Genomic DNA, 27,206 nt, shown 5'->3' with positions numbered 1-27,206 from the left:
ATTACAAAAACCTGACCAAAAACAACATGGAACTGCACTGTTGTTCCTTCATGCCACTAAATCAAAATGGAAATCCCTACCAAGCGGCATTTTGAGAGCACTTTCTACACGTGAAATGAGACAGCTGAAAATGGCAAAGTGGCCATCACCTCCTCAAGCAGAAGTAGATACATGCAATAAATGATAGCCTTGCCAAGAGCATGCACATTTCCTGGTACAAATAAAATAGCAAGGCAGATGGGTATGGGTGGGAAGCAAATGATGAATATAAATGCAATGACAAGGTTTTTATTAGCAGACATTTAATTCACAAGCATGTTTTCATGAAATCTATAGAATCAATATACTTTCATTTATTGCTGACAATATAGTACCCATATATAATTTTCCCATTGCAGAGTCCAGAAAAAAGGAAAAACAAAATTATTTGGAATCAGATAATGGGACTCATGCAGATACAATTCACAGCCCATTTTCTCGTAAACCATCTGGATTAATATTTATTTTACCCACATTCACATAGAACTATCGATGTAAACATTCTCCAGGCAAGTGGTGACATGGTGGCTAATCCACTTATGAAGTAGGTTTAAGAACATCAACCCTATTGAGAAGATTTCCATTATAAATCTAGAAATTTGGGACAAAAAAAGTGCACATTTTGTTTTAAAATACACAAAGGCTTTACATATTAGATACACATACACAAACACAAACACTACAATTAGTACCTCCAGGAATCGTTCTTCCCACCCAGATGAAGGGATCCAAAGGTTAGAAGAGTATGTGAAGGTCTATAAGAAAATTAAAAAAAGTAGGTAGTACAAAAGCAATCATCCAATAAATTTTCCTTTCTACATCGGAAATTTCAGGTTTCTATAAATGTAAATGGGAGGTCGCCTTTGTGATTAACTGGCACATTCACTTGATGCACAATCTGGATATTGTCACAACTACAAATTACCACCACAGAATGAGCTTCAAAACATCTACCAACAAATAAAACAAACAATTTTAACTAGCTGGATGACGATTCTCAAGAAACATTTTCTCAAGACTTCAATAGATTTCAGGCTTTACCCATCTGAAGATTTTTTTTCCCCCTCAAATCTCAAGCGTGTAGCAAGTACCTGGAAAGTTGACTTTCCCTCCTCCCAAAAAGATAATTCCTAAGAAACCTTGATATTGCTCAAGCATTTAATGATCAATATTTAAAAGTTAATCGATCAAGGGATAGGTCACTGAAGTAATGATTAAATTATATTTTAAAATGTGACCATCTACATGCCAAAACAACATTGCTCAGCATAGGAACAGGGCCTTCAGCCCATGATATCTGCAACCCAGATGCCAAATTAATCTAAATCTCTACCTGCACATAAACCATATCCTTCTATATTCGTATGTCTATGTAGAAGCTTCTCAAACACTACAATTGTGTTTGCTTCCTCATCTCTCTCACAGACACAAAAATGTATACATTAAATTTAACACACACAAATGTATACATTTTATTAAATTTAACACACACACACTCACACAAATATATACATTTTGTTAAATTTACAGATACAGTAAGGTAACAGGCCACTCCAGACCACGAGCCACCCAAATACACCAATGTGACCTATGGTATTTCACATTTTGCCTTAGGGGAAAAGCATTCTGTCTGTCCTGCCTCTCATAATTTTAATCAACTTCATCACTTTTCACTTGAACGAATCGTTAACCTAGAGGGTGCCTTTACATTTATTTTACAAGGTTTTTTTCCCTTCATGTTCCAATTCTATATATATGCCCTCTTGTTCTAGATCAGAGGTGGCCATGCCACATCCCCCAGAAATATCCTGGCTGGGAGAGATATCAGCACTCCTGAAGCCACCCTGGGACACTCAGACTCCCTGCAGTCTGCCCAAGGGGTCCCGGGACTGCATGACCAAGAGAGGGAAGAGGGAGTGGGCACTGGAGGAATGACTCCTGTGGAGGAGTTGGGTTCTTCTCACTCAGTTCAGGCCATATTGCAACAGAGTGCCACCAACATGGGGTGTGCAATAAGAGAATTGGGCAAACTTGAGGATCCTCTACAGGGAGCAGCCACAGAGGTCGTGCACCTGGGGCTTGCCCAGGAAAGCTCCAATGAGGCATGGTCTGTCCCAGAGGTGGGGTGTCTGTCCAGGCACTCTGGCAGGGGTGAAGTAAGATGACAGATACAGGGAGGAGAGGTCGGAGGGGGTCACCAATGAGGACCTCATCCAGGTGCTAAGTCAGGATAGAGCTGGAGTTGGCAACAGCAGCGAAGGTCTTGTCTGTGGCCACGGGCAAGCATTGGTCCCACCGGATGGAGAGTCAGTACCAGACAACGCAGAGATTAGATCTCTCCATACCCCAGCCTCTGCTCCCAGGAGCCGCTCCCCCTTCCTCCCAGCAACTGGGACGTTAGGGGCCAGAGGCTAGGGTGGGGAGGAGAAGAGCTGTGGGCCCCCAACCTCACCATGCCTCAGGAGGCAGGTCACTTTCTGCATCGTGCGCTCGGCTGTGGATGCTGCAATGGTGCAGGTATCTGCAGAGACCAGTGGCAGCAGCATTCCCAAAGAAAACACATCAGAAACAGGAGTTATCTATCCAGTCCATTGAGCCTGCTCCCAAATTCAGTGAGATCACAGCTGATCTAGCTGTGAACCAAGCTCAGCCTTGCTCCATTTAACTTACTGTATCTTAAATATATTTAATGAGGCTGCCTCTACTCCTTCCTTGGGCACAAATTTCCACAGAAAGTGTCAGGATTTTGAAAATATTTCATATGTTTCTGTGTTTTTGATTATTTAAAAAAATTACAAATCAGCAGTTTAAAAACTACCTCCATTAATATTATGTACATGTATTTCTTAATATTTATATAAAAATTTTGTAACAAAATATGCAAGAGTAAAACTATGTATGTAATATTTTTTTCAGGTCTTGTGACTCTCAAACATTTGAAGTTTATTGTTTGTGGCTCCTTCGTTAAGCAAGTTTGGCCGTGCCTGTTCTAGATCTTGCTAATATTTGGGGGAAAAAACATTCAACACTTATATCAATTCCCTAATAACAAACATATTCAATCAAAATCTCCTCATCTTTCTCAAGATTTGCATTTGCTTTTGGAAGATTTCCTGGGGTAGAATTCCAAAAAGTTTAATACAACATTCCAAATGAGGTCTGACTATAATTCAATGCCTTGTGTTTCGTTAGTGAGATCTTACAAAGTGTATATTCCATTGATTGTCTTTGCAATGTCACATGTTGAATGTCATATTTCCTTGGCCAACTTCAAATTAGAAGAATCACTATACAAAGTGTAATAGAGTAGACTTAATTTATCTGAATTCTAAAAAAGGTCTTCGATAAAGTGGTATGCAGTAGACCCCAAGGTCACACCATACAAATTCTGAAGGACCAGCAGTTGAAACTACATCATTTATTTGAATCCAAAGTTTAAAGTCACAAGTATAAGACAGCCAAACATTTTGTCAGGAAGAAGACACAAGCTTGCCTTCCTTGCACCCTCTTTACCTATTATATATGCCTTGCCAAAAAGTTGTCATTTTCTACCCATAGTGCATTCATACGCAAGTCCAGAATAAGTGCAGCTTGAATCCACTAATCAGAGGTATTCAAATTTTGTTTGTTCTTTTAATATATTAATAATGAGTTAATCAGACACTCAAATACAATGTACCTATCCATTGAAATTCTTACCTGTTGCGCAAAACCAGTGCTTTTTATTAAAAACTACAGATACTGTAAATGACTTCATTATTGAATGAGGAGAATTTAATGATTTATTATTTCCGTTATATAAAGTATTGAAGCAAGCAAGTGAAAATGGTTTGTTTCCAGAATCTTTTTCAAGAGCATTGATTAATGTTATTTCAAAAAAAAGAGATCTTTTAAAAGTGGCTTCATATAGACCAATATCGGTGTTAAATATTGATTATAAAATTGTGGCAAAAGCAGTAGCTAATAGGTTAGAAATGTTTTTGCCGAAACTGGTACATATTGATCAGGTAGGTTTTGTTAGAGGTAGGTATTCTGCAGATAATATTGTAAAATTAATTTCATTAGTAAATGTTGCAAGACAACAGGATAAACAGCCAATGGTAGTCGCATTAGATACGGAAAAAGCGTTTGATCGAGTTGAGGTGAATTTTTTGTTTAAAGTTTTAGAAAAATTTAATTTTGATCCTTTTTTATTGGTTGGGTCAAAGCTTTATATACTGAACCTACGGCAAGAGTGATGACAAATGGTCAAATTTCAAAATCTTTTAATTTGTCTCGTTCAACTAGACAGGATTGTCCTCTTTCTCCTGCTTTGCTTGTTTTGGTAATAGAACCTTTGGCTCAAGCTATAAGACAGAATTTCAGTATAGTGGGAGAGCAGGAATATGAAATGACAGGAATATAAAATTAGTTTGTTTGCAGATGATGTGTTGATATATTTGACGCATCCTAAAGATTCATTGAAGTCATTACAAAATTTATTAATTCAATATGGAATGTTATCAGGGTATAAAGTTAATTGGCGAAAAAGTGAAATATTATCTATATCCGATGAACATTATACAGAATGTAAGCAAATTACTAGATTCAAATGGTCTAGTAAAATTAAATATTTGGGAGTTTTGAATAAAGAATATCAAGATTTTTATAATTTAAATTATACCGTTATTGAATAAGATTAAATCTGATTTATGTAGGTGGAAAGACTTACCATTAACTTTAATTGGGAGAGTGAATTGTATAAAGATGAGTATTTATCCCCGGATACATTATCTTTTTGAATCTATACCGAGTGTAATACCAAAGAAATTTTTTAAGGAAATAAATAAAGCAATCCGGTTATTCTTGTGGAAAGGTACATTTTCTCGGGTTTCTATGCAAAAATTAACTTGGCGTTATGAATTAGGTGGATTACAGTTATCATATTTTCAGAATTATTATGAAACTGCGCAATTGAGATTTATTAATAGGTTATTTGATATTGAGCAACCTCCTAGATGAGGAAAAATTGAAATGCATCAGATTTTTGAAAATTATATTAGTCTTTTTATTTATAAATGGAATCCTTCATTGCTACAAACGTTTAAATTACCTGTCTTGAGACATATAATGAATATTTGGCATAAACGAAATCAATTTATAGGTTCTAAAGGAAAAATATCTATAAAATCACCATTATATCAAAATAAATTAATTCCTTTTTCTTTAAATAATCCTTATTTGAAAGATTGGGAAATGAAAGGAAAAGTGTGATACAAGATTGTTTTGAGGCAGGAAGATTCTCTACATTCAATAGATTCTTATCAAAATTGGAATTTTTAAAAAATAAATTTTGGACATGATTTAGTTTTACCAAGTCAAACGAAGTTTGAGATATTAATTGCAGATAAAGGTGAAAAGGGATTTATTTCAGATATGTATAGATTATTACAGGAGAAAATGGAGAAATATAAAATGAAGGAGAAATGGGAGAAAGATCTAGATATGGTATTGTCATGGGAAGCATGGTCAAATATGTGTATTGATTGTGTTACAAAACTGTGAGATATATGGTTAATTATAATTTTTTACATCAATTATATTTAACTCCTGAAAAATTGAAGAAATATGGATTTAGTTTGTCTGATTTGTGTTTTAGATGTGAGGAACATAGAGGTACTTTTATATATTCAGTTTGGTTATGTGGGAAAGTTAAATTCTTTTGGGAGAAAGTTGTAAAGTTTTTGAGAGATTTATTCAAAATAGATTTGCAATTAGATCCAATGATGTGTTTATTGGGTTATATGAATGTATTAAATGTAAGGTTACGAATGAATAAACCATATTTAGCTTTTGTACAATTAGGATTAGCAGTAGAGAGAAAATGTATAGCTGTTACATAGAAAAATGATGCAGAATTAAGTGCACAAAGATAATTGTAATGAATTACAATCATGTCTATATTTGGAAAAAATAACAATTTATGAAATAATTATTCTTTTTTTGTTGAGATGTGGAGTCCATATTTAAAATATATGGATATAGATTTTAAGTAAATGATTTGTGTGGAGTTGGCACACCAAACAGTTACTATTTAATACCCGTCTATTGTGTGTTCTAGGCTCCAGGGGGAGAGGGTAGTTTAGTTTAGTTTAGTTAAGGGGAGGGGATATTTCTTATTTTTTGTATTTTTTTTGTACAATCTTATGAAAATATTAAATTTTAAAAATTATGGAATGAGGTAGTATATATAAAAAAGATGCATACTAAGTATACACAGCTACAAATAGTGGAGAAAAAGCTCAGTAAATGAAGTACTGCAGACAGGTATTTATGTGGATCTGGAGCAGTAATGGTAGCCGTTAGTTCAAAATAAACTGTTCTTGAACCAAGAGGTGCTTCTGTACTTTCTTCCTGAAGGTAAAGAAGTTGTGACCACAAAGAAGTCTTCAATGGATGGGAGGTCAGAGCCTGTGATGGACTTGGGTATGTTTGCTATTTTATTCAGTCAGCGCCATTCCTAGGCACTTGAATTTCCAAACTAGGCCTTGATGCAACCAGTCAGGATACTTTCCACATTGCACCTGTAGAAGTTTGATAGTAGAGGTATTGTTCTTCACAGATGCCAAGAACTGCTGGCTCCAGATGTCCTCCAATATGTGGTTGATATGCAGACAGGTGTATGGTCCCTCTGGCCTCTCCTTCTTAAATTCCACAATAAATTCCGAGGTTTTGTTGACAGTTTTTGAGAGCAAGATGCCACCCAACCAGATTCGCTATCACCATCCTGTATTCTGACTCATTATTTTCCACATATTGGCTAACAGCAGTGGCGTCATCAGAAAATTTCTAAATTGCGTTGGAGCTGAACTTGGCTACATTATCACAAGTGAATTGGATATGCAGCAGGGGACTAAGCACCCAGCCTTGGGGTTACCTCTGTGTTGATGGTAAGTGAGAAGCAGGTGATGCTGCCAATCCACACTGATTATAGAGACTGCTGATGAAGAAGTCGAGGATGCTAGGGATGAACAGAGCCCTAGATCCTGTAGTTTGATGATGTTTTGTTGGTAAGATGGTGTTGAACACCAAGTTGTAGTCAGTGAACATCAGCCTGATATAGGTGTCCTGGTGATCCGGGAGTGGAATGGAGGGCCAGCAAGAATGCATCTGCCATTGACCTGTTAAGACAATAAGCAAATTGAAGTTGCCCTTCCCGAGACAGAACTTAATTTACTCCATAACCAACCTAGCAAAACATTTAATTTCTACAGCCCGCAACTACCACCAGTCAATATACATTGAGGCAGATCTTTTCTTGAGGACTACCGTTATAGATATCCTTTTGAAGCAGGTAGGGACCTCAGACCACAACAGTGAGAAGTTGAAAACATCTGCAAAAACTCCATGCAGTTGGTCCAAGAAAGATTTGAGGATGTGGCCAGATACACAGTCTGGACCAATGTTTCACAGCCAATTCACATTCCACAAGTTTAACATCCAAAAGAAACCAGGAGCATTTTGTGCTTTTATTCAGAAGCACCTGGGTGGAAATTCATCTTGAATTCTCCTCAGTGACCAATTTTCATGAGAGAAAAAAAAACAACTGAATACCTTACGATGGATGCATTGTGTAAGTAGAGTTGTTTAGCACACTATTACATGCTACTTAAAATCATAATTTGAAAGAATGAAACAACACACATCATCACAATTGGCTGAGTGACTGAAATTCTTGTTGGGACCTCAATAGGCCAGCTGGCCAGATCATCATTTTCCTTGACTACCAATGGACTACCTACTGACTCACAACACAAAAGCAAATCTACTGTTTTGTTATATCTTACTTTTTTTTGTACCACCAATTAGTGCAGGAAAAAAAAGAATCTCAAGGTTGTACGTGATGTCATGTATGTACTCTGACAATAAAGCTGAAATCTCTTACTTAACCACCTATATTAAGGTCAGAATTCAGGTGGCCACAGCAAGTAACAATTGCTCCCAAGATACTTAGATATTTTCCCCCAATAGAACATTCTGTTAGACATCCAATTTCAAAGACAATTGTAGATAGATGCCCAAAATTCCTCATTTTAACACCATAAAGCATTTACCTGCTTTGAATAGCCACAATGAGTGAAGCAGCACTTTAAAAAGTTTCCATAGTTGTTAGGCAAATGTTGTCAATAAGTACAGATGAGGAATGCCACGTTTCAGCTGAGTGCAATGAGGGGTATCTCAGCTTGTCTTTGTATGACCACACTTAATGTTCAAAGGCAGCTGACTGAACACAATATCCCATGCTGCTTTGCAATTGGCTTAACCAAGCTCACTGCAGACGCAAAAAGCAATCATTAAAGAGTTTAAGAGTTGGCTTCCCAATTACCATGTCGCCAGTATTAAATATAATTGTCAATACAGGTTTCCTAATGCAGAATTATTTTCATCTCTAGCATCAGCATTTCTCAATGAAAATGAAACAAAACAATTAGTGCAGACAATCAATTAGATTATACATGTTACTTGTTCATTTTTTTTTAAAAAGCATATCCCTTGTTATATTTTTCCAGTGACAGAAGTATATGACACAAAAGAAATAAAGAATTACATGGTTACAAATGTAAAAAGCTAAAAAAAAATCTCAAATTAATCCACAGCGTTTTTAAAAGACTCCAGCACTTTAGCAAGCGGCATATTTTCTGCTCACAAAGGAAGTTTTTTTTTTACACTATCTCATTTTTTGTTATCTACTTTGAAGGACAGTCTCCGTCATCCTGACCCACATCTCTCACCTTATTAACTGCATGCATGAGTCCCAACAATTTGCTGCAGTCTTCACAAACTATAGCATTGGTGATAGTGGAGTAATTTAACATGCATATTGCTCCCACAACCATCAAAATCACACACCTACTTTGTGAAAACGAAACATTTTGTTCCACAAGTTACAAACATTTCATGCCCTCTACAGGAATAAAGAGCAATCTTAAAAGTTTCATGCAAGATGAAATTTCTGTGCACATTTTATGTCAACAACTAATGTTTTTAGAGGAAAGGCAAGTTCTCATTCATTTACAACAAACATTAGCATTGGTGATAACGCCTCAAACCGTGCATCTTGGCGCCTCACAGTTTGGCGGGCAGCAACCTCCTTTGAAGAAGACCGCAGAGCCTACCTCACTGACAAAAGGCAAAGGAGGAAAAACCCAACACCCAAATTTTCCCCTGCAACCGCTGCAATCGTGTCTGCCTGTCCCGCATCGGACTTGTCAGCCACAAACGAGCCTGCAGCTGACGTGGACTTTTTACCCCCTCCATAAATCTTCGTCCGCGAAGCCAAGCCAAAGAAAGAATATGTTAGAAAACTCAAAGTATTTGAAATTGTTGGTTGACTAGTTTGGCAATGGTTATGTGATTTAGATTAGTGGCCAAACGTAAATAGATGATTGAAATTTGCTGACTGGTATTGGTAGCTTTACAAACACTTATTCCACCAAATAATACACGATGCAAGATAACAGACAACACAAGTAGTGGTTCAATTTAGGACAAATAGGAGTAAGGGGGACATAAATGAATGTTGTTAAATATATTTGGTGTTGATATTCAACAAATCTTACATTTCAACAGTATCTGCAATTTAAAATCTTACACCTTGATAATGAATAACTGAGTTTAAGAAATTCCAGAACCCAAGGAATCAAACAGTAACCTTTAGACCAAGTAGCCAGCCATCCTTTAAAAGTATACCAAAGAGAAAAAGAGAAAGACAAAAGGTGAAAGTTTAGCGTGAGATCAGAACAGTACAAAACAGGCCCTTAAATCCACCACTGACCATGATGCCAATCTTATCTGTCTGCACATGATCCATTATTCAATCCTTTCTGTGTGCCTCTCCAAATGCTTCTTAAGCATTGCTATCATATCTATATACTTCTACTACCTCCCTGGCACAGTGTCCCAGTTGGTGACCACTTTGTAAAATAAAAGGTCTCATAAACCTGCTTCAAACTATTCTCTTTCACCTTTGCTCCCTCAGATTTAACATTTCCACGTGCGGGAAAAAAAGAGACAACAAAAAAAACCTGCACCTACACTTCTTCAAACCTGTAGTAACTATTCTAGTGTTCTATTTTTGCTCCAGATTGCAGTAATTGAAGTTTCTTTTCATCTTGGAGGGAAAAGAGTATCTACCCAATCTATGCCACACATGTTATACACTTCTGATCTATAAGCCCTCAAAGCTCCTGAGAAAACAATCCAAGTTTGTCCAACCTCTCCTGATAACTAATGTTCTCCAATCAAGGCAATATCCTGGTGAACAACTTCCGCACCCATTCCAAAGCCACCACAGCTTTCCAACCAGAACTACACACCATATTTCATATGATATCAAATCAAAAATGTATAACCTCCAACATGACTTCTCATATGTGAAGGACAACATGCCATACACTTTTCCCCACCCTTTCTACTTATGAAGCCACTTTCAAAGAGCTATGGAATAGCACCCCAAGTACACCTGATGGTGGATTATAATACACTTGAATGACCATTTCTTGAAGTAAAACTATTTTAAAATTGTTTAGTGAACATTCAAACTTTTCAGTTTTTAAACATCAGAAAACAAGTAAATTTGAACACAAACATTATCTTCTGGTCGGTATACTGTGCAGCGAACGAAAAAAACACACAGAAGCTGAGAGTGAGCTGAACCAACCAAATGACTTTACTAGAATTCTCCAAGAGGTTATCAGCACCACTCCCATGATCCTTTTCAGTCCCTCCCACCGGGACCATTGTGATGTCAGCCCAGTGCAAGCCTACACCTCCGTGACACAGTTCATTTGTGGATCAGTGCAGCTACACGACCCCTTCCCCACCAGAACCAGAGTTCGGAGGTGCCATGTCCATAATTCGTAAACAGCTATCCACCACTGGGCTGGAACAGTTACTGGTTTGTCAAGATCAAGGTGTGCTGGTATGAGGCAGTTGACCATGAATGTTTCCTGCCTACCCCCAATGTCCAAAAGGCACGTAGTCTCGTTATGTCATACACCTTGTATGGACCCTCATATGGGTGCTGGTGGTATCCGGTGTGCACCTCTCCTTACGAAAATGTATTCACAGTCTTCGAGATCCTTTGGGACATAACCTGGAGCTGGACCACGGCGTGAGGTTGGCACAGGAGTCAAGGTGCCCACCTTCTCATAAATTCATGTTAACAGCACGATAGGTGTTTCCTCCTGGCCGGAAGTCACTGGCACAAACGCTCCCAGGACTATCAGTGGGGCCCCATAGCCAAGCTCAGCAGAAGATGTGGCCAAATCCTCCTTTGGCGCCATGAATAAGCCAAGGAGCACCCAAGGCAGCTCATCCACCCAATCTGACGTCTTCAAATGCCAATGGAACCTTTCCACCAAGCCGGGTGGTAGGCCTTGGTGTGATGCAGCTGGGTACTGTGCCAGCAATTCCCATAGGCCATAGGCCGGACGTGAACTGTTCCTGCCCTCGCCCTCCCCCCTCCTCTTCTGACATGGCATTGAAAGGAAGCCCCAAACAGGCTATCCAGTTGACAATGAGGGCCCTGGTGCAGGATGTCATGGAAGTGTCCAAGAGCAGGACAGCTTCTGACCATTTAGTGAACCTGTCCACCATAGTGAACAGGTACTTGGCACCTCTGGAAACCAGCAGCGATCCAACAATGTCCACATGGCCATGATCAAATCATGTGTGTCAGCGGGAAGGAATGAAGAGGGGTTTTCACGTGCCTCTGCACCTTTGATGTCTGACAGTGCACGCAAGCTCTGGCCCAGTGACCAACTTGTTTCTACAGGCCATGCCACAAGAATCTGTCTATGACCAGTTGAGTTGTCACCCAAATGGATGGGTGGGCCAACCCACGTAGTGCATCGAAGACACACTCCTCCATGCGGCAGAAACAATAAGCCTAGGCCGGCTAGTGGACACGTAACAGAAAAGTGTGGGTTCTGATGGCCCGAAATGCACATCTTCCAACTGTAGCCCTGAGACTGCAGTGCGGTAAACTGGTATTTTGCCATCCTTCCACTGGGTTGCTGAGAGCTCTGTATAGTTGATTCCATGGGACAGGGAGTGCTCAGACAAGACGAACGTACAGGAGAGAGCGACAGGCACAAGGTTGTTCTTGCCAGAAATGTGCTTGATAGCCGTCGTGTACTCTGAGATACAAGAGTGGTAACGCTACTGCCTTGCCGTCCACAGGTCCAACACCTTGGCAAAGGCATGTGAGGTGCTTTTGATCGGTGAAGACTATGAAATCCCATCCTTTTAGGAAGCGGAAATGGCACATGGACAGGTAGAAGGCTAGCAACTCCCTGATGAACGCACCATACTTCTGCTCCGAGGTTCGCAAATGTGTGCTGAAGAAAGTGAGCGGTCTCCCATGTCCATCAATCAGCTGCTCCAGGACTCCGCCGACGGCCATGTTGGATGCGTCGACTGTAAGGGCAGTGAGCACATCAACGCTCAGATGCACTAGAAGGATGGTGTTGGCCAAAGTGTCTTTGGCCTGATCAAAAGCTGTCGTAGTATCCCAGATTAGTTCTATGGTCTGACCAGACAGCAGCTCGAAGAGGTTGCATGATCCTAGCAGCTGATAGCAGGAACCGATGCTAGAAGTTGACCATCCCAACAAACTCCTGCAAACCTTTGACCATAGTTGGCTTTGAAAACTTACGGTGTGGTAGGTACTCTTGTTGTGAATGATTGGCAATGAGGATGTCATCTAGGTAGACAAAAACAAAATCCAGGCCACGCCCCACCAAGTCCATGAGTCTCTGGAAAGTCTGCGCTGAATTTCTGAGACCAAATGGCATGCAAAGGAACTTGAAAAGGCCGAACGGAGTATTGAAGGCTGCTGTCTTGGGGATGTCAGTGGGGTGCGCAAGAATCTGGTGGTGCCCCTGGACCAGGTCAATTTTTGAGAAGATGCTCACTTCAAGTAGATTGGCCATGAAGTCCTGAATGTGGGGAGGCGGATACCTGTCAGCTGCCATGGCATCACTGGGCCGGCAGTAGTCCCCACAAGGTCTCTATCTCCCAGAATATTTCAGCACCATGTGTAGAGGAGATGCCAAACAATTCCCATCTCCTCCATCTTCCTTGATGAGCCACAGCTTGTCGGGTGTGTAGCAGCAGTCCTTGCAAGGGGATGTGGTGCTGGACACCATGTTTCAGGTCCATGGTGGAGAACTGTGGTGTTATAATGACTGAGATTCCTTCCAGGATTATGGCAAACTTGTTGCCTGATAAGATTACAGAGTTAACGTGGCAGGCCAGGAATTTGGCTGAAGAGTAAAAGTCTGGAAGGTCCTGAAATTGACCAGACAGCACCCTTTCAGGTCCACCAGGAGGCAGTGGGTTTGAGACAGTAGGGGCTGAGACACATCAGCCAAAGTGAAGGTCCAGATAAAATGGCAGATGAACTCAAGCAGGATAATCCACACCCTGAACATGCGCATGATGCTATTTTTGGTGATGGTGAGTGATGGTCCCAACTTCCCGGTGCAGGTGTCCCATTTTGAGGAGGGCAAGACGCTGACCTCTATCCGTGTCCACAAGGAAACACCTGAGCGTCAGTCCCATAGATAAAGGAGGCTGTCTTGGCAGCCAACCGTCGTAACCATCAATGATGGTCAGCACCAGTGTTTCCCAGATGGGATCAAGGTGGACAGCAGTACTAGGTTGCATAACCTCATTTCTGATGGTAAAAATCACCACCTGCTGCGGCTGTCGCCGGCCTCCTCGGTGGAATGGGAGAGAGGAGACTTGCTGGGCGTAACACAGCAACTAGGTTAACGACGCCCCACCATATTGGTAGGCATGCCACAGGACATACACATGGGCTGCTAACCTGCATGGATCACTGAAGTCATCGTCCACAAGGAGTAGGCAGATGTCTTCCAGCATTTGATTGAGAAATGTCTGCTCAAACAGTAACAGGCCCTGTGACCGTCAATTAATGCCAGCATATCGAACACAAGGGCAGATGACATCCAGTCACCCAGGCTGTCCATGTGCAGGAGCCTTGCCACTTGTTAGCGGCGGGAAAGGCCGAAGGTGCAGGTAGGAGCATCTTGTCTCATACCCATCGGCGACTGATGCAAGAAGTCAGTGATTTGTCCAGTCGTCTCCTGGTCAAGCGAACTGACCACATAGTAATATCTTATGGAGCCTGTGGTGATCTGCCTGACCTGAAAATGGCCCTCAGCCTGTTCAAACCAGACTAGCGTCTGTGAGGTCCAAAAGGTCAGCAGCTTCAGTGAGACTGCGATTTGTGCGCTCATGTAGTTCATCGTGGGATTCAAAATGCTGATTTTGACCACTGGGGTCACCACTGTGGATGGTGTGCTGTGCAGTGAACAAAAGAAAAAGCCACACAGAAGCTGTGAGTGAGTTGAACCAACTAATTGACTTTATTGAAACTCTGCAAGAGCTTTAATACCACTCCCATGATCTTTTTCGGCCCCTTCCACTGGGACCATTGTGATGTCAGCCCAGTGCGAGCCTACACCTCCGTGACCCGGTTCACTCGTGGATGAGTGCAACTAGCTACAATATCACCTTCATAACAAGTACCATATTTTTAAGCATATAACACAAGCATTATGTGCACATTTTACAAATCAGGCACCCCTCACCACCCCACACATTATATTTTTAACATGTTGAAAGAACACGCACAATTAATAGCAGGCGTGGGCAAGTAGAACCGGCAATTTATAGCAGGTGTGGGAATATAATAGCAGCATTGCAAGAATGCGCACAATTTATAGCAGCCGTGGAAAAGGCGCAATTTATAGAGAGCGTGGGATTATAACAAGCTTGAGAATGTAATAGCAGCAAAGAAAGAATACATACGATTTATAGTGGGCTTAAGAAATTTTGATCTTGGTACTATCTCTTTGTACTGAATGCCATGGTATTCCAATAAACAGGACATTCTAGCTAGAGCACTGCACTTTATCAATGTTAATTGCCCAGACCTGCCCCTGGGGGAGGTGATTAATATATCAAGTGCCTCGGATTTGAGGCAACATTAGAATTAAAATCCTCCTTAACTGAAGCCTGTCTTCGATCTATTTAATTAGGGGTTTACAAATTGGATTGTAACAATACTTTACCTGCCCATTCGGCAGGTTAACTACCTGCGTACAGGCCAATTGGTAGGTAGAATTCAAAATCTGCACGGATGGGAAACCACCTTGAAGGTGGATTGTTTACCCGAATACACGCATTATGTAGCTGCTGCTGGTCAATTTGTAAGCGATCAATAGCTGCCTGGGTGGAAGACTACATCAGCGCTTGTGTGCAATGGTCATCTTCCTTACCCATAATCCCCCATGACAATGAATCACCAGAACGATTCCAGCAGTATGGGGGATTATGGGTAAGGATGGCATGGCTCCTGCCCCAACTCTGCTCCCCACCACTCCACTGCATTCCTGACAGCATTCCCCCCCCCAGCCCTGACTCCGCGTTCCAACTCCACGCTCGCCCCGGACCCAACAGCACCCCCCGCCCTGATTCCGTGCCCACCCCAGCCACTTACCTTTTGGAGGTCAACATAGGAAACAGGCCTCCGATGACATGGTGAGTGTGTGACACATCACTCACCACGTCATCGAAGGGGCGGGAGCACCCTTAAAAATGTCCCCATTGCCATTCGACTGAGCAATTTAGGGTCCAGTGTGTAAGGGGCTGCAGGGGCCCACTACACGGGTCCTGAGCAATCCTAGTTTGTAAATGCCTATTGATTCCTCTCCAAAGCTTGTTAATGTGTGGCAGCAGGATATCTATGGGTGATTGACACCTGGGCGAAATTGATTGGGTGTTAATTGCTGGAGATTAACTGTTGCTGATACTGGTAAGTGCTTTGTTTCATGTTCTCTTTAAATGCAAATTACTTTTGCCAGCCAGAATTTATACTACACCCACAGAGTATACGTGTGTGCACGTTATATGAATTTTATTTTTAAAAAACACATTTTACAATTTTCTGTCTGTCATGTGCATGTGCGCATGATATGCATGAAAATACATTAACAGTTGATTCATTGCTAAACCAGTAACCATAAATGCAGATTTATAAAATACATTTCATTTTGAACATTGTTTCCAAGAGGATGGGAAGAGGAGAAGGGGAAAGCAGAAAAAACAAAAATGAATGAACTACAGCCTTCGAAGCATGATACTAGATAGCAGGAAAATGCTAAAATATAAAATGAAGGAATTGGCTACAGGGCATTTTAAACCAAAATAATTTTGCCTCATCATTTAACCTGAATGGAGTTAGGTCGATCTTGTTTACATTTTAGAGCAATTTTCTTCAATTGAGGAAAAGGAGGGGCAGTCTCTAAAGTTCATACTAGTCTTAAGCAAACTGGCTGTAAAGGTACAGGAACTAAGAAAATGAAATTATCAAAACTTTACAATACTGGAGGCCATTCAGTTTATCCTGTGTTTCCACACTTAATCACACCTTCCTCAATTCCCATAGCTGGACAGCCTAATGTTAGGAAGCATAATCTCAGAGTTAGGATTCAGTATTTTGAAGCATTTTACAGAACATTCCAAACTGAAATTGTCTACTCAGAAAACTGTGTATATTCACTATGCTCACGGCAGAGATCAGAGAAGTTAGAACATCAAGGAAATTAAGAAATATGATGGGAAAAATGAAAGTAATGCAGATTACCCACAATCTTATCAAATAGCAGAACAAGACTGGGGGCCATATACTTGTTTATTTTTCTTGAAGTTCGACATTCAATATTCAATATATTAACCATTTAAAAACAAACATGACACAAGTTGGCTATTTTAGTGCAATTACTAAAGATACTACAACAAATAATCAATGATTTACTTATTTTTAAATCCTCATTATCAATACATTTTATCCACCATCATGCAAATACAAATACTTTCGACATGTACAGCACAAACTGGGTAGGATGTTGTGTATAAACTCATACAGTTAAGACTTGGAGATGTGATGCTTTCTCATCCTTTACTTCTATTAGACTAACATGGCTACTGACACACACATATGGAAGGATGATGGGCATCATGATGTCTAGCAGAGGGGGGGCTTATACCCAACACACTTTCACCCCCCCCCCACCCCGTGCGATAAATGCTGACTGGGCCTCTTCAAACTAATAAGATTACATCGGGCCCAGGACCACGTGAGAATTAGAATACATCTCATGAGTAATTATAATGATAAAAGTATTTAATAATAATAATAATAATAATAATCAGGGCACATAGTCCTTAAAGTGTTCAGGTGGTCTTCTTTCCCCTTTGGACCACCTTGGCATGGCTTGCTATGCCAGCGTTTGCTTGGGACCTGTAGATAGTCGGGTCGGCAGTCGAGTCGGCGGCTACTGCCCACCTTTACTACCCTCCTGGCTGTGTCCACCTCCTCCAGTTCACGTGGCAGTTCATGGACCTTAGTGTCAGTCAATGCTCATAATTGGTCAATGTGTCACTTCCACAATCTGTTCCCCAATAGAACAGAGTATGAGCAGGGGCTCAATTTTTGTAAGATTACTCTTATCACCCATGGGTCTTTATACTGTCTATAATCTTGTACCAGAACTCTCTCACCCACTTCCAATGTTCTAGGTGAGATTTGTGGCTATGTTTTTTTTTGTTTGTTTTTTTTTTGGGCAATCGGAGACCCAGATCTGGGTGAACTGTGGACAGCCTGGTCTGCAGGTTGCGGCCAAACATTCGTTCTGCTGGGATGCATTTTGTGGTAGAATACAGCGTGTTTCTGTACCCCAATAGGAAATCTGCGATTTTGTGTGTCCAGGAGGCACACAAGTTTCATGGTTTTCATGGCTTTTTTTTAATGTTTGTACAAAACGTTCTGCCTCCCCATTAGTACTTGGGTGATAAGGTGCAGACAAAATGTTTCTGATACTGTTGTCACACATAATTTTTTTTAAAAAATAAGTTTGCCATTTGGCTGGAATAATTGTATGGGTACCCAATAGTAAACATCCTTCTTTGACTGAGAGTTCATGGCAGTGTATGTGGTAAGGTTTTAGATCTTCTGGGATGACTTCAGATTCGGGCCACCCATAAAATGCTCATTATCAATACATTTTATCCACTGTCATGCAAATACAAATGCTTTCTACATGTACAGCATAAACTGGGTAGGACAAAATCCAAAACTACACTGCTGCTATTCAGGCATTTCAGAACAACTTGTATATCTATCATGCGGTTTTAACTTTAAAATCCAAGAGATAGCATTGCATTTCACTTAGAAAGTGGATTTGTGTCCATTTATTTTGAGGAGGAAAAAATCTGAAACACACCACAGAATCTTTAAAAGAGGAAAATTAATGTGGTCTCTGAATGACCAACCTCTATTGTCAAACAAACAAAAAATATTATTGGATCATTATCTAAACTTGGAGAATACAAAACCAGCAAATTCTGAAGCTAACAAGTGGATGGCAGAAATACAGTCAACTAACATATAAAGCTAGTAGCAGTTCATCTATCCAAGGACACAAAACTAACTTGGGCATATATTTTTTATTAAACTGTGATAGAGCTTGTTATCTGGCATTGTATGAAACAGCAGATGCTTTTTACCTGATGCCCAGGTGACTAAAAATGTTGCAAGCATCATCTGCCATAGGCTCACACAATCAAAATGCAAGTCAGCACTTGTTGGAAGCCAACCATAACAGAAGGCAGATGGATCATGCAAAATTCTTACCCACTACAAATCAACTGAGGAGAAATTTTGTCAAAGATGCTTTTTTCTGGTCATTGGCATTATAGTTTCTGATGCCCATTAAATTTTACTTTAGACATACAACACAGTAACAGGCCATTTCAGCCCATAGGCACGCCACCCAATTAACCCACAATGTCGGTACATTTTGAAGTGGGATAAATTTAAAAAAAGAAACCCCAGGGAAAACCCACACAAATAAGGGGAAAACGTACCAACTCCTTACAAAGAGTGCAAGATTCAAACCCTTGTCCTAATCAGTGGCGCTATAACAGCATTGCACTAACCACTACACCAACCATGCCTTCCAGATGAATGGAATTATATAGACTATCGCAACAAATATACACAAGGCTGAATAGCTTATTTCTGTTTCTATGTTCTTTGAAATAAAGTAAAACATCAAAGTCTGCAGACCCTGTGATTGGAGTTTTAAAAAAAACAAGAAATGCTGGAGGAGCTCAGCAGGTCTCACAGCTTCAACAGGAGGGAAAGATACATTACCAACATTTCGAGCCGGAGCCCTTCCTCAAGGTACAAGTTAAAAAAAGATGTGTCTGTATTAAAAGGCTGAAAAAAAGGGAAGAATGGGAGGGGAGGAGTGGAGACCAGCAGACAAAAGGTGTTAATTGGATATGATAAACAGGACAGGTAAGTTGAAAACTAATGGGAAAGGGGGTGTTGTTTTTGGCTATGTGAAAGGAGACAGGGAAAGCGAAGAGAGACAGACAGAGCTAAGGGAAAGGAAACATAGGGAAAGATAGGGGGAGTCTAACTGAAACCAGGGAAATTGGAGTTAATACCATCTGCTTGGAGGATACCCAGATGAAATATGAGGTGTTATTCATCCAATTTGCAGGTGGTTTCAGTCTGACAGTGCACGAAACCATGGAAAGACATGTCAGCAAGGGAATTGTGTGGGGAATCGAAATGGGTGGCTGATGGGAGATCTACACTACTGTGTGAACAGAGCAGAGGTGCTCAACGGAGCAATCTCCCAGTCTGTGTCCAGTCTCTCCGCTGTAGAGGAAACTACAACAGGAGCACTGGCTGCTTTTTTGAAATGCTCATTCCAAGAAACATTGAACCTGATCCAAAACTGGTATGGCAAGAAAACATCAGGTGTCAGTAATCAGTAAAGAAAACAGCAAAAACACAATTCAAGCTAGGGCAAGACTGGAAAATCTATATTCTTGGTTATGAAATAGCCAAACATTTATGGGAGGTTTAGCCTCAAAATAATAATCAAAGATTCCAGTATGGTATAGAAGGATGATAGATATGCACAAGCCACATCCATGCATTTAGAGATATTATTCAGTTGAGTTGTTGATGTCAGGCAGTCACTCAGGCTTGATGATAACTTGTTTCCACTCCAGTTACATTGGGTCTAAATTGATTGATGTGGCCCATGTGGAAAATGCAAACTCTATCACGAATGGGAGATGATGAGCAGTTTGCACAGAAGCTATTGGTAAATTTTTTCCCCATATCGGTGTACATTTCAGAAGTCTCGAATCAGGCATGCAAACAATAGGGCTTGCCCACTAAGACCACAATGCTGGGTATATTGTTCTCAAACGATACAACTATTTGTTCGCTCATCCCTCCACTAAATTTGGAGGATTCAATGGAGACAGCTCTGGTGGTATTTTTCCCCCATGCTCTGCAGTATCTGCACCAGATAGTACAGGTATCAGAACCATTTGAGGATAGGAGTACTACTTCAGTAAACCACCAAGAGTTTGTGTCAGGTCTGTGGTCTTTGTTGTCAAGCTGCCAGTTTCTCAAATCAATCTCAAGCAACGCTGGCACATTCATGATGAAATTCATTAAATTCTGTGTCTACCTTTAATAAGAAATGGCCACTTTCCAGAGTCTCACAATGTACAGCTGGAAGGCACCATCATAGGGCTGTTGTCTTTCAGATTTTGAGTACATGGAGCACTTTGGTAAACAAACCGACAATGGCTTACAGCTCAGTCTATTTGGATAGAAATATTATGCACAATATAACACCAAGCTATTTCCCAGGCTGATACATACATAATTTAGAAAAGCAACTCTGTTTGTAGTACTGCGCACAAACATTTTCATGCAGACTTTTGTGTTTCACTCCTCTCGCAACTTTTTTGTCCCTTTATTTGGGCCATGTTACATACAATTATAATTACAAACAGAATAAAAACTTAGCCAAGGGTTCAATGAAATGTGCAGCTCATGTGCGAAGTATATTTACATTTGTGCTTCTGTTAGTTGTGATAAGGATCTATAGTTTAGTCCCTTTCTTTTCTTTGGCTTGACTTCGCGGACAAAGATTTATGGAGGGGTAAAGTCCATGTCAGCTGCAGGCTCGTTTGTGGCTGACAAGTCCGATGCGGGACAGGCAGACATGGTTGCAAGGGAAAATTGGTTGGTTGGTTGGTTGGGGTTGGGTTTTTCCTCCTTTGTCTTTTGTCAGTGAGGTGGGCTCTGCGGTCTTCTTCAAAGGAGGTTGCTGCCCGCCGAACTGTGAGGCGCCAAGATGCACGGTTTGAGGCGATATCAGCCCACTGGCGGTGGTCAATGTGGCAGGCACCAAGAGATTTCTTTAGGCAGTCCTTGTACCTAGGCCAGTACTGCGCACACTGCACTCCACCTAAAAGCTCCTTTGCGCAGGCCCGAGGACAGGTCCACGTCCTCCCCCTCAAAAGATGCTCACAATAGTTTAGTAATTACACGAGATTTTACAATATCAAAAGATGCAAATGCCTCTGTTGAAGTATTTTTGTAAGATTTAACTGTTGATGCATTCAAATGTTTGTTATTTAGAAATATTGGGAACAGCAAGCCAGATCAAACCTATTAAAATGGTGCAAACAAGGGGGAAATTAACATAGATAAGAATTAATCTTCTGACAAGGACAATGCTGACAATATGAAGTTTGTATATCGTCTCCTGACCTTGCAAATTCCCCGACAGATGTTCTAGTTTCATCCAATTTCCCAAAGATAGGGCACCAAATGGGTTATTCAAGTTGCTGAAGCAGCTCCTCCATACTTTTAGCTCATATTAGAAGGATCTACAGTCCCTTCATTTCTTCCCTGCACAGAGACCCAATTTCTCCTCCTGCATCCCAATGATACTTATTTGTCTGGGTACATTGTTTTCTTAAATTTCAAGTCAAATTTATTGTCAACTGATTGTACCAATGAAACAGCGTTCTCTGGTCCTTGATGCAAAAATATGCAGTCACAACACACATACAATCAATACATATGCAGGACAAGTATTGCAGCTATAAAAATAAATAAATACTGTTTTGTACAAATGAGTGCCTCAGATGTTTAATATGAGCAGTTGCTTTGGTGGTTCAGCATTCTCACTGCCTGTAGGAAGAAGTTTCAAACAGCTGGTGGCACTGGCTCTGATACTTCTACATCTCTTCCCTGTCAGGAACAATTGAAAGATGCTGTGTGGGTGAAAGGGGTCCTCAATGATTTTGCAGACCCTCTTCGGAAAACGATCCCAGTAGATCACATCGATTGGGGGGTGGGAGAATATTCCAGTGATCATCCCTGCCATTCTTATGGATTGACCTCCAATCCATTTGTCTACAGCAACCATACCACACTCTGATGCAGCCAGCCAGGGCACTCTCAATACAGCTCCTGTAGAAGGTTGACAAGATGGTGGCCGGTAGCCTTGCCCACTTCAGTCTTCTCAGGAAGTGCAATCACTGTTGAGCCTTCCTGACAAGTGAGGAGATGTTGAGTGTCCACAATAGGTCACTAGTTAAGTGAACACCAAAAAACTTGGTATTCTCCACTCTCTCCATTTCAGAGTTGTTGATGTGGTCATTACTGATCCTCCGGAAATCCACAATCATCTCCTTCATCTTATCCACATCAAGACTCAGTTTGCTATTCTCACACCATTTCACGAGATTTTCTATCTTTTCTCTGTAGTGCAATTCATCGTTGTTGCTGATGAGGCAGACTACAACTGTGGAATCATCTGTAAACTTGATGACACAATTGGAGCTGGATCTGGCGATGCAGTCATGTGTCAGTAACATGAACAGAAGTGAGCTGTATACATAGCCTTGAGGTGCACCAATGCTCAGCATGACAGTTCTTGATATTCTGCTACCGACCCACAGACTGTGGTCTTTCCGTTAGGAAGTCCAGGATCCAATTACAGAGAGGGGGGGTTGAGCCTCAGCGAGTACAGCTTCTCCACCAGCCTCTGAGGAATGATTGTATTAAGCACCGAGCTGGTCAATAAACAGCAGCCTTGTATAAGAGGCGTTGTTCTCCAAGGGAACCAGTATGGAATGAAGCGACCAGGTATTGCCTGTGGAATGGTTTCTTATATAGACAAACTGAAATTGATCCGGCATCTCTGGGAGGTGTCCTTTCATGTGTTCCAATACCAGATGCTGGAAGCAATTCATAATGGTGGAGGTCAGTGCCACAGGGCAGTAGTCATTGAAGCCTGCTATTGCCACCCTCTGTCTTGAACCCTGCAGAAAAGAGGTGTTGAAAATGTCCATGAAAACCTCTGTCAATTGGTCTGCACAGTCCTTCACTACCCGACCAGGTAATAGTATGTTGTCTGGTCCCACCGCCTTGGATAGCGTTGTCCTCACCTCAGTCGCGGCTATGTGGGAGACCAGTTCATCAGGGAGACACAGTGCTTTCTTTGGCATCATCCTGTTCTTCTCATCAAACCATGCATAGTAGGTGTTCCATCTATCTGAAAGGTTGACTTGTGATCCATAAATTAAATCAACATTCTTCACTCCACTTACTTTCTCCAGTCAAAACAGTAGCCATAAGAACTTAATAGGAGCCTAAGCAATACCTGTCTCTTCAAGAGATCTACAGAAATTTTTTTTCTGTACATCAAAGATTATATTGTTGCCCCTTCCCTCATTTGCACATTTTTTTTTTTTAAAAAACATTACCCTTAGCTTCTAAGCTCCACCCTGCTCTAACTTTTACATGGTTCATATCCAATCTACCTTTGATTTTCTTGACATGTCCATCTCCATCTCAGGTGACAGTTTTAGATTCCAATCCAAAACACTCCGAAAGCTATCTCTATCAAACCTTTGACCCAAAATTAATTTACTCTTCCCATAAATGCAGCTTGATCAACTGAGTATTTGTAGCATTTTATATTTTAATTTTATGATTTCTAGCATTTGCAGTTTTTTTTATAAATTTGGATCAGTTAGATTTTACACAATTAAAGGAGAGAATGGAGATAGCCATCTAATGTAATGGTCTAAATTGAACCCAGGTTCTTAAATGACAAATCCATAATGAGACAGCTTGAGGTATTCCATGGGGATGAATTGGGGTCCTGAATCAACAGGTTCCCAAAAAGTGGGAAACTTTTTTCAACCTTTACTTCAAATGTGAAGGCACAAAAGAGAAGAGGGAAACTTGACAAATTCTAAAACTTTTGAGATGATATAAAGCCAAGGCAAGTGTGGAAAGTGCAGGAGTGAAATATAAAAAAAGGAACTAACATGACAAAGATGTTGCATGATAAACATAAGGTAAAAATTAAAGATAAACAAATGTTTTATAAAAAAAGGAAAGCAAAAGAAAAATTTTAATTTAGGCACAGGATGGTACAGGCTATTCCAGCACAAGCCACCAAATACCCCAACTAACCTCGAATCCCTGTATGTTTTCAAGGGTGGGAAGAAACCGAAGCACCTGGAGGAAGCCCACAGAGTCATGGGGAGAACATACAAATTCCTTACAGACAGGCCCTGGAAAAAAGTTGCACTAACCCCTTTGCTAACCAATTGTGCAGTCCAAATTGGAAAAAAAAATTGAATCTTTTAGATCTCAATATATTAAGTGGAGCCAGTAGGTTTGTATGGTTCTAAACAAATACACCAAATCCATCTTCATGGAATACACTAGAGTTACAGAGAAAGAACTGGCAATACTTAGTCACGATCAAAACATGGTACATGAAACAGGGTAGAATCCATAAATGTTGATAAATTGCTGGGTCTGAAGGATTTGATTTAAAAAAAGGGAGGCTTTGACAATAATTTTCTCATTCATCTTCAGCCGCAGGGGTAGAGCCTAGAAACTAGAAGATTACCTGGATTGAACCCAGGTCTATGGAGCATACCAGCATACCAGCTGTGCTACCAAGTAGATGAAACTGATGGAGAAATAGATATGAATAATTTCCACCTTCTATCACTTAAAACGCTGTTGGAACTGGCTGTGCTGGATTTTACCCCAGTTCTTTCATTATCCAAGGTCTACCTCTTAGCCCTTTCCCTTCTCCTCTTTAGACTGGGCATTCTTCCTCTCCAGTCTAGATGGAGCATTCCAACCAGAAATGGCAATAATTCCTTTCCCTCCTGTAATGTATCTGTGTTAATCCTTACCTTAATGCTAAAACTATATTTTAACTAGATTTGGTTTAATAAGTTAGTTTTGGGTGGTTTCAGGGGCAAAAAGACAACACATTAGCATTTTAAATACACATGGTTGTTTGAGATGGAAGGCAGAACCCAGTTTGAAAGATGGAATGGCTGCTTCTGCAGTTGAAATAAAGATGAAAGGATTTATGATGGTTCTTGAGATATTGGAAACAATAAATTAGATCTCAAAAGCACCTGTGTAAGCGTGCAGCAATTTTGTTACTATGTGGGCAGACAGCCCAGAACCAGAAGAGCACCATCAAACAAAGTGAATTACTTTGAATCTGTAAGTGGAGTTAAATGCTTTTGTACATCAGTGAGAAGAGACCTTATGAACTTCAAAGACAGAAATGATGTCACATACCATGTGACACGAGAGATTTGCAAGAAATAAATTATTGAAATTCAAGACAGAGGTCAGTTGAAGGAAATTCACCATCCTGCTCAGACAGGACTGATCAGCAGCAATATTTCCTGCAGAGGGGAGAAAAAGTTGCCTGTATGTTACTCCTAATAAAAGGGAAACTCAGAATAAGTAGATTTCAAAAGAGAAGCCTACTTCTGACCGTCTCTTTAAGGTAAAGGGGGCAGTTTCATCATTTGGAAAACTGATTCCAAAGTCTTCATTCAAGAGAAGAAAAATTGACATCCTGGAAAGACAGAACTTGTATTATCCTATTCACAAGAGATGCATTTGTGGCCCAGATGGTCACTTCTGTATGAAGAATAGCTCAAGGACAACTGATCGAAAGAATTGTAAGTTTAAGAAGGCCTGATGATGTTTAAAAGTGCTTTATAATTATTTCTGAACTTAAAATTTAAGACCTTCAAGCAAGACTAAAATAATCCTGAAGAATTAAAACTGACTTTTCAGAATTTGGGGACTTTAATACACACACACACACACACACACACACACATTTACATTTGCACATTGTGGGGTTAAATTTGGAGTTAAGAGATTTTATTAATAATTTAATAAAAACTATTATTTTGAATTTACTATTGTCTCGTGAATGTTTCATTGCTGTTCCTTTGTTAGTGCTAACAAAGTCCCTTTAGTCCCAAACAAAACTGAAAGGGTAGTTAGTTCATAACACTCCGAACACAGCCATCCCCTCCCCCCCCAAATGTTGCACAAACTAGTTTGAACCTTTAGCAGTTTGTGTTTTTGCATATGAAGTACTGTTTTCTATTCTGACATGACATGCTGCTTTTATATTACAAGTTTTATCTAAGCAAGCATCTTGTATGGTCCTAACCTTCCTGTCCTGGCTCCTTCAGAGATCTATGAATATAGCAACCAAACCACATTGCCAATATGATTTATGCAAGGAAGAAAACTGCAAACTGCAAGATTGATCAAGTGGACATCTAAAACAACAAACGGAAATTTATCCAGAGAAGTTGTGGGTGGAAGAGGTGACAAAAATGTGTGGGTGGAAAGAAAAAGTTTAAAAACCACTGTTTTAATTGTATCTAATTGACTCGTTATGTGCACGTTCACAACTCCAAAGGAAAAGGGCCAATGACAATTTTTCTCAAGCAAAATATTTCAACAACAATTGCGTCTAGAGCAGTGATTCTCAAGGATGATAAGCAATCCCTTACTAATCACAGATTACTGATGGCATAGGGATTACTTAAAGTGGTATGTGAGTGGAAAGAAAAAGGTTGAGAATCACTAGCAGTGGGCTAAGCAAGCATCCTTGAGATGTGCCTGCATTGTCAGTGAGGAGGTGACGTTGTTACTAATCCACACTGACTATGGTCTTCCAATGAGGAAGTCAAGGATCCAGTTGCAGAGGGAGGTGTAGGGTCCCAGGTTTTTAAGCTATTGACAGGTACTGAGGGTATGATGGAGTTGAAAGCAGAGCAATGAAAAGTAGCCTGATGTCAGTGTTGCTGTTGTCTAGGTGATGCAGGACTGAGTGGAGAGC

At 40.4% G+C, this 27,206-nt stretch overlaps 1 protein-coding gene and 1 long non-coding RNA gene across 8 annotated transcripts in view; one reads left to right on the top strand and one right to left on the bottom strand.

Annotated features, from left to right (window-relative positions):
* pde7a (phosphodiesterase 7A) overlaps positions 1-27,206 on the bottom strand; it is a 134,155-nt gene that overhangs the window by 102,347 nt on the left and 4,602 nt on the right. For 2 of the 6 annotated variants that reach the window (XM_069921370.1, XM_069921373.1), the window contains exon 3: positions 732-794. The exons of the other annotated variants lie outside the window; for them this stretch is intronic. In XM_069921370.1, coding sequence (XP_069777471.1) covers positions 732-794 — 63 coding nt within the window. The remainder of the gene's footprint in view (positions 1-731; positions 795-27,206) is intronic. 6 annotated transcript variants of the gene reach the window in all.
* On the top strand, positions 10,849-26,687 carry LOC138755422 (uncharacterized). Of its 2 annotated transcripts, none has more exons than XR_011352272.1 (3): positions 10,849-14,446; positions 19,219-19,357; positions 26,551-26,687. It is a non-coding gene; the product is annotated as an uncharacterized lncRNA (long non-coding RNA). The 2 variants fall into 2 exon arrangements; XR_011352271.1 differs by lacking the exon at positions 26,551-26,687 and adding an exon at positions 22,772-25,411.

This window comes from Narcine bancroftii, chromosome 2, assembly GCF_036971445.1.
Source record: "Narcine bancroftii isolate sNarBan1 chromosome 2, sNarBan1.hap1, whole genome shotgun sequence".
In the NCBI taxonomy this organism is placed as follows: Eukaryota; Metazoa; Chordata; class Chondrichthyes; order Torpediniformes; family Narcinidae; genus Narcine; species Narcine bancroftii.
Note: the sequence above shows the minus strand (reverse complement) of the source record. Positions and strands in the feature narration are given on the sequence as shown.